This window comes from Stigmatopora nigra, chromosome 5 (assembly GCF_051989575.1).
Source record: "Stigmatopora nigra isolate UIUO_SnigA chromosome 5, RoL_Snig_1.1, whole genome shotgun sequence".
In the NCBI taxonomy this organism is placed as follows: domain Eukaryota; kingdom Metazoa; phylum Chordata; class Actinopteri; order Syngnathiformes; family Syngnathidae; genus Stigmatopora; species Stigmatopora nigra.
In genome coordinates, this window is record NC_135512.1 from 7512993 (window position 1) to 7521727 (window position 8735).

The window sequence follows — 8735 nt, forward strand, 5'->3', positions numbered from 1 at the left end:
GCAGACTCCCCAAGTGTGAAGTGTCTTCTTGTTTTGTTTTTATTTCACAGTGGTTAGACTTTTTTTGTCAGTCAAGTATGCTACAAAATGAGACATGTGAGGCACCTTCATGATGTCCATTGTGGGCCTGTCTACTAATGTAAATACTGCCGGGGGTAAAGCCGCTAACATTTCTGGACAAATAACAGCTCGCGTTGATGAAGTTATTTGGAACCTTGTATTTGTGTGCCGTTTCCTGAGAAACACGCCGGTCTCCCAGCCTCAATTTGGGAGAAGTGCCACAAGCGCGAGCCTGGGAATGCCACAACTACGCAGTTACCAAGGGGCGTGACGCAGAGTGAACGTCACGTCGACACCACAGTGAGGCTGAGCAGGGCAAAAACGGTGGTTGCATTTTTGCCACTGAGAAATTGTCCATGTGGGGTACCATGCTCAGCACAGAAAAACACATTAACTCTACCCATGAATGGATTACATGACCGAGCTGTCCTATGGAGTGCTGTGAGTGGACCCTGCTGAAAACCACTGACAGCAGTGCAGACACTTGTGTGCAATTATAAGTGAATCTATAAACAAAGACTTAAGTTTTTATAGGGTTTTTAAAGCCATATGTACTATATATTCTTTATTATAAGCCAGGAGAGTATCTGGTTGTGATGTGTTGAAGATGGCATGTCCCCCAGTTTCCAAATCCGCCCCATAGCCCACTCCCCTGGCTATATATTAATTTTAACAGCCATTAAAACATTATTTTGAAACACGTCGTTTCACCTTTTCGCTAAGCTGCCTTTGAACGCAGACAGCAGATGACAGCGAGTGTGTGGAAAAAATACCAGGTGGTGGTGGGCCTTCATCTTATTCCCTCGGTGGTCCACACAGCAAAACTGTAGAATCGCCCATTAGATTTGGCACACGGGTTTTAGGCTGGATTCTCTTTCTCATGCATATGCGGGAATCTAACCTGGGTCACCACCACAATGCAGCAGGATGCCCAAACCACTGTGCAACCACAGGGTCACCGCTGTCCCCTCTATATCCTCTAAATATGACAATAGAAGATTTGTGGAGGTTGATAATGTGTCTTATTCTGGAACAGCCAAAATTCCTGGCTGTGCAAAAGCAGCATTACATAGCAAAGGTCCAATGCGTGACGACTTTTACAGCTGTCGCCAATGGTTCATCCTGCGCAACACCTGTCTGAAGCATGTAATCATTCACAGCCGTTTGACACCCGGGCTTATATAACCTATATAACTATAGGTCACAATACAGTTACATATGGATACAACTGGCACTGTCAAGTCGTATTTAACAGGCATTTGATGTGAGATGTCACCCAGCCAAAACAGTACACCACTGTGCTGCAATGCACAGTTAAATAGATTCGCAACAGGCAGATGACCTACATATAGGTTTTATTTTTGGACTGTTGCTCATTGTAGTCAAAAAAAATTGGAGATTTGAGAACCACCCAATCCTGACAAAAACTTACATTTAAATTATTCAATATTATTTTAATCATGAGTGTTTGTTAGGCTTGACCAAACATAGCAGTATTAGATGTCAGTGTCCAGTTCTAAGAATAAGATGGTATTGTAAAGGCTTTTAAATGTGCATACAGTCCTTCATTCTGTACTATTTAAAAACTTTGTTATTAGGTTTACAGATGGGGTGAAAACATGTTTCTTTGAGTTAGTTGTAAAATGCACCAAATTTGATTACGCAAAATACTTCAGGTTAGGCCTGTGCTAGGCTGATTTTTGTTTATATATTTTTTACACTTTGTTGATTTATAACTGTAAGTAGACATACAATGGTACTTACCATTATATAATAGCAGTAAGCAAGATTATGCTAAAAAAAAAAAAAGTTTCGTTTTAGAGCACAATATGGGTGATAATCTTACCCAGCTATACTTTGGGCTGTGTCTTTGTTTTTATAAATGCAATTTCATAGTTTAACCTGAGTAGACTCCAACTGCAGCTTCTTCGAAATAATAAAAAAAATAACGTGCGAACATTTAATGAAACATTGCCAATTGTATGCCAAACTAAACAGCAAAAGGGAAAACAGCAGATTCAAGAGCATGTCCCAGAAAAAAAATGCAACGACCAAAAGTTGTGAGAATATTTTCTCAAATCAAAAGGTCAGACAAGATCGGGCCAACACAAGCGCTGATGCTGCAGACCGATGCCTGAAACAACAGTGAGGGTCTCTGTAAAGAGGCAAACAAATCTGAAAGTTTTGTAAGTTCAAATAGTAACTATAAGGAGGATGTAGATGTCACTGCATAAACAGCCAATAACTCAGTGTGTGAGAAGGACAAAGTTGAGAAACCACTAATATTTCACTCAACCGTCTTATCTTATCTCATCTATCAATATTTTGGTGGTTAACACCTCCGGTTAAGAGTATGGCATGGCAACGGACTGATGGTGAGATTCTATGTTCAAGACTTTTAAATATTTGCTGTCTTCCTTTGTGATGTTTAAAAACTTGAAATGTTCTTTGTGCTTCTTACCCAATATGTATTTGATTGATATATAGTAGTATGGAAAATAGAAGCACAGATTGTATGACTTCCAGTTGCCACCCACCAGCCCCATGTTAGGGTCTCAGTGGGTGTGCCATTGTTTTCATTGGCCTATGTGGCAGTTATGACTGAACTCTACCTAGCAACATGTGGCAAATGTGACATTGTTATGTCAGGCACGGAGCAGAAAATTTCCAATCCAGCCCAAAGCTTTAAAAAGTGTTAACTCACATCGTCATCCGAGGAGGGGCTCCGAAGCGTAACCACGGGTGGCGTGACGACAGGCCTGTCCTTGCCTAGTGCTGGTATGGCAACCATGGTGCCAGTGACAGACTGGGGGGAATTTATCTGTAGCAACTGGCTTGGTTGTGACAGCAAAATAGGCTGACCTAAACAGGGGAGATAACACAGATTAAAATGAGTAATCTTGTTGAATATTTTAGTCAATATTTATCTTTCAAAGTGTTGAAAATGTAAATTAAAACTAAATTTTCCAATGAAGTGAGCAATTAATTTTGCAAACCAAGAAAAACAAGCAAATTGATGACTGAAAATGTTGCTGTGTTCTCAAAGAAAATATTGATGCATGATTATATTAAGGGGTAGTCTTATCAGCTTTCCGTTTAAATAGCCTCGTTCTGCAGTCCGCCCAAAACCCCCCCCTCACCACTCATGACCTCCATTAACCCATGCCTTTTAACGGCTCTCGCTATGTTTACAGGTGGAATTTTTTTACCATGAACATTCCAAGTGGAGAGATGTGGAAAGAGTGCATGTGTGGCCACAGTTTTAAAACACTGGTCAGAACCACTAAGAACATAAGCAAGCAATATCACAAAAGGGAGGAAAAGAAAAAAATCACATTAAAGCAGGTGGTAGCACTGCAGGAACTTGGGACTTCCCGGAATAATTCCCCGTAGAAACACAGTGACTCCTAATACGAAACAGCCCGTCAAAGCTAATTAAGTGTTCGCCAGCTCTGCTAATTAGTGTGTGTGTAGTGCCAAACACTTCAAAATTAGAGCGATGAAGTCACATGAATACAGAAGCCTCAAGAGAGCAGTTTGTTCTTGGTACAAAAGTACATTCAAGCCCAGAGCAGTCTACAAAAAAATGAGAACTTTAATGTAATTCTTCAAATCTGATTGAGGCAAACATTTCATTTCTGTAAATAACCAGAAGAACATGATAAAGCAAAGACTGGCCACTTTAGACTTCAGTCTTTTGTGCAAAAGTTTGATGTATCAGACTTGGCTATCTGTAGCCTCATCTTTTACCGAGTGGAAGGCAAGGGGAGCCAAGTTCAAATTGAAAGCAAGAAGGGAGCCAAGTTCAAATTCAAGGCAAGAAAAGGTCATGAAATACGCCGTCAACTTGGATGATGTGTATTTACATTGGCCTGGGTGTTGAAGATGTAACACATATTGGGGAACAGCCTGGTAAAGCAGGAACATGAAAACATAAATGTAGATTGGGAGTAAGATAAATTAATACATACTATAGAAAATTTAGCGCCTTGTAGAGAGCCACTTCCCACACATGAATTTGATCAGTAACACAAAATCATTAGATTGGACACTCTAAATTGCCTCTAGTTATGGGTGTGAGTGAGTGTGCGTGGTTGTCTGTCTACTTGTGCCCTGCGATTGGCTGCCCACCGATTCATGGTGTCCCCCACCTCTGGCCCGGAGACAGCTGGGATTGGCTCCAGCACCCCCCGCGAGCCTAATGAGGATAAAGCGATTGAGAAAATGAGATAAGATGAGACAAAATGATTACTAATTAAATGAAAGCTGATAAATAATTGAATTTGTCTTTAGCAGCCTCTAAAAGGGGTCCACAAGGGGGGGGGGGGGGCTGATTTCAAGTGAAAGCCTAATGTTCAGATGCAGCCTTCAGAATTGGGCAATTCTACTTTGAGGCAACACTACCCTCTGTTGGCTCTATTGCAAATTTTGCTTACTAAAAAGAAAAAAGGAAGAAGAAAAAAGAAAATCAATACCAAAGCAATTGATTTTTAAATAGACCAACTCAATCAAAAGTAAAAGAACATAGCGACTGATGTAACTTTCTGAAAAACAAAAACACAGACAGGGCTGATGCAATCTGTGTAACATGTTGATGCAAGTTTGCATGCAAACCTGGAGAGGGCACTGGCTGGATGCTGATGGGAGCTGCTTTGACCACAGGCACTACTGTGGTTTGCAGAGGCTGGATGATGATTGTCTTGGGCGTCAGGCGAGCAGGTGTGTGTGTCAAGGGCACTGCCGTAATAACCGGTTTTGGTTGGATGGAAACTTTGGCACTCAATTGAATGGGCCTGTTGCTTGACGGCACTGGTTTAGCTGTGAAAGGGACATGAAAGGATGGGATTGAGATGGTTGTATTGTTTAGATAAAGGCAGAGATGTAAAGGAAAAGGCATGTGAATTGGCTCACCTCTCATGGTCTGGCTGGGCCTCTTTAGTGCTTTCTTTGGTGTGGGTGGCATTTCAGAAAAACCACTGGACTCGGAGCACACAGAAAGAGGAGAAGGCTGTGACCGTGGAGACAGGGCGTCATCCTACAGGGAAAAGAAATGCAATCAGTTCATTGAACAGTGTTTTTAGTCAGAAGATACAAACAAAAGCACAAAATGAAAACTCACATAAAGCTGACATTAGATGAGTGAGCAACAAAAGGCACATTCAAGTGTGCTATAAAATCAGCTATTATATTTATGTTCTCTTTTGTATATTATGCTTTTACATTTGCATGTTACAAGTTCTATTTTCCTTCATTTCAAATGACATACAAGTTACAATCTTATGTGAATATAATTTTTAAAAAAGATGATTTTTTTTACTTTTTCTAACAACAGAAAGGCCACCATTTCTCTTTCTATCTTTAAAAAATGAATTACTTAAAAACCTATGGCATCACTGTACTGTAATCCATTTTTTACCTCTCCATATATATAAATCTGTGCAGTTTGAATTGTGACTCAAGGTAAGATCATGTTTGTCCTTGTTATGGCCAAGTGTGGAAACATCTGCCATTTAAAATCTGCAAATTTGACAGAACCTGCCAACACATTTTGTAGTAAATGAAACAACGATAAGACTCAGTCCCGCTTGGGTGGACAGTAAATACTAAGCTGACAAGGTGTTTACAGATTTTGCTTAATAAATGTCTCTCAGGAGTGAATTGTGCACATGTACAGAAAGTGTCTGTCAGCCAAGAGCATCTGTCCATTTTTAGAGACCTAAATATTTGCACATATGGACATCTGACAGGAAATAGGGGGAAGCAAAGGTCACATTTGAATTGCAAATGTTCCAGTCAAAAAGGAGAACGTTAAGAAGGTGAAATCACTGGACTTACGTGTAAGGAGTACGGGGACAGTGTCTCCGCAGCTGTGGGGGAGGGAATGGAACTCATGGTGTAAGCAGGTGACAAAGAGTGAGCGCTCACCTCACCATCTGGATGCACAGGGACAAAGACACATAGGACATTGTGTTCAGACAAAGTGTGGAAACACCTTGCAATACTTTGTTATGCCTCACCTTGAGCTACTTAGTTCTACATTCAAGCCCTTTATCAATACCCAATACCAGTTTTTCTTGTTTAAATCAACAGTCACAGTAACATTAAACCTGCATCTTTATGCTGAACTGAATGTATAAAATAGGTTTACTGGGATATTGCTCTCAGTTAAAATGGATTGGATGAGAGTTGCCATTGAGTTAATAAGGACACAGTTCAAAAAAATATTGCAACTTGCATACTTTAAAAGAAATATGTTTTAAATTAGGGTCAAATAATGTAAAAAAAAAAAATATATATATACAACTTTTGCTAACTCATAACAAATTTAACCACATTTTGTTTCCTGGAGATTTGTTAAGGTGTAATCAATAAAAAAATACTCTATGAATACAGTTGATTGAACGTATCAAATGCAAATGTGTTAGAAATGATGTATAGTTAATGTACTACATTCAAATAATTCCCAGAAATATTTGTTACTTAATAATCCATTAGAGTTTTCAGGATGTATAATTGTTTACCTGTGCTGATTGTGTAGTAGCCATCCGTGCATGCAGGTGTAGGAATATCAAAGTCAAAATCTGCACCCTCGCAAATCTGAAATGCAAAAAAATATGGATTGTTAAAAATTACATTTGTCTTTCACATGTAGTAGAACAAAATCAACAACATGAAGTAAAGTTATAGCCAGTTGGAAGTTATTAAAAACAAACTGAAAACAATCATTCTTTGTAAACCTAAGCAATATAGATTTTATTTTTTTATTTTTTTTTTTAAATGTGAATGATTGAAAAAAACCCTGTTTTTGGTATTAATTTCTTGCCAAAAAGAAAATCGACCCAACAGATTATTCCCTGAGAACGGTTGTTTCTTTATGTTTGAGAACTGAGAGCATAAACAGGAAGTTTTTTTGTTTTGTTTTGTTTTTTTTAAACAGTTCTGGCCCGTATTTACTTTTGTCCCATTCTTTTTGCACTACCTGTCTCGTTAAAAAAAGGTAAATAATAAATTAAATTTGGGGTGAAAAGAAATATTATATTGTATTTTTAAATCAGCTTTACGTGTCATTAAAACAAGTGCAACAAAATTTAATTCCAGCTTCAAATGGAATTTTTAGTCCTATTACCCAGAACATAATTCTTTGTAGATAGCAAATGCCAAAATTGCCCAAGTCATTTAACCAACCCTGCTGTGGATTCTTGAAATGTTTTGAAATCAAATTGCAAGTGAGTTTTCCCACTGTCATTTCCCAAATCAATAAATATCACAGCAAAGTCGACTAACCTGTTTTACAGGTCATCAGGCATTATTAAAGTAATGAAGGTAGTTGCATTATTAAAGTAATGAAGGAAGTTGCATTATTAAAGTAATGAAGGAAGTTGCATTACTTACATAGTCTGGGTTCTCGAGGGCCTTGAGTAAATCATCTGTATCTCCCAGGGAGGCAAATTCATCAAAAAGATCCATATCTATGTGGAAAACAAAGAAAAACAATAAGAACACTCAAACACTGTATTAAAATTATGAAGTTTCATAATAACTTAATTTCAGCACTACCCTTGCCCACCCACACTAACAGCCCCCCCCCCTCCAAGTTACGCCCCTCTAAAACATCTGATCTATTTCACATTGATGAAAACTCTCAGCCTACATTAAGAGAATAAAACATTTTTCAACAACTTAATACATTTGAAATTTTCAATGTATTGCATTTATCAATTTATATAAATAGTTATATTTCCCTTTGGGGTGTGGATTGTAATTGCACAAGAGTTGGGGGTAAAATGTAACAAATACTTATATTGTATTTTTGGAAATATTTTCACGTTATCTGACAGACAATATTGTTATCATAAATCAAATGACATATTTGATGAAAAAATACGCCAAAGGGTGGAAACAGCATCTTGCCTTCAAACACAACCTATTACATCATCGCGTCATTTCTAGTAAGATAATGCTAACGCTAACTTGGGTTGGATACAAAGATCAGATCGGCTACCTCCCCGATATATTACATGTTAAAAGATGAAATCGTGTGCATTTACTAGTAGAATTGATGGCTATTATGCAACAAGCATCCATCCCAAAGAAGATCTTTCAAGAAAACTTACCCCATTCGCCTCCCTGCTTAATGGAGAAATCTGTCATTAAACAACTTTCAGGGTTGTCGATGTCTAAAGTTAAATTGGAAGACATCTTCTTTCAAATTCATTAGTAGGATTATTGTCCAAAGATCCGAAGAAATGTGAACAAACTGTACTAAACATGTGAATATGACCGGAAAGGAAGTGTCACTACGTTCGACACGTCTGTTTTAATAGGACGACGGAACTCATAGTGGGACAAAAAGGAACATTTCTAAAGCGCTGTTGTTATGTTAATTGGCCACAAAGCGGCGGTAATGTGCTGCAAAATGAGAGTGAATAAATGACAGTTGCATATACTAGTATATATATATTCGTAACAGTGCCTTTTCCATGTATAAAAATAACGACAGAAACTATGTCAAAAGAACTGAAGGACAAAACATTTTTTAAAACTAGTATTCAAATAACATACAGTCATGCATTTTATTTTAGGTGTTAGTATTAGATCTTTATGATGATCTTTACAGCACTTAAATATCTGTTGTAGTTTCATTTAGGTATGCTAAAGAAGGACTTGTTTTCTTA

General features: G+C 38.1%; 1 protein-coding gene across 4 annotated transcripts in view; it reads right to left on the reverse strand.

Annotated features, from left to right (window-relative positions):
• The window catches only part of atf6 (activating transcription factor 6), a 35466-nt gene extending 27079 nt beyond the window's left edge, over positions 1-8387 (reverse strand). For all 4 annotated transcript variants that reach the window (XR_013326237.1, XR_013326236.1, XM_077716321.1 and 1 more), the window contains exons 1-7: positions 8175-8387; positions 7453-7529; positions 6582-6657; positions 5896-5993; positions 4972-5095; positions 4675-4878; positions 2765-2922 (exon numbers count right to left, since the gene is read on the reverse strand). Coding sequence is in view for 2 of the 4 variants with exons in the window: in XM_077716321.1 (XP_077572447.1) it covers positions 2765-2922; positions 4675-4878; positions 4972-5095; positions 5896-5993; positions 6582-6657; positions 7453-7529; positions 8175-8259 (822 nt within the window). In the remaining 2 variants the exon portion in view is untranslated. The remainder of the gene's footprint in view (positions 1-2764; positions 2923-4674; positions 4879-4971; positions 5096-5895; positions 5994-6581; positions 6658-7452; positions 7530-8174) is intronic.
• Between the last annotated feature and the right edge of the window lie 348 nt (positions 8388-8735).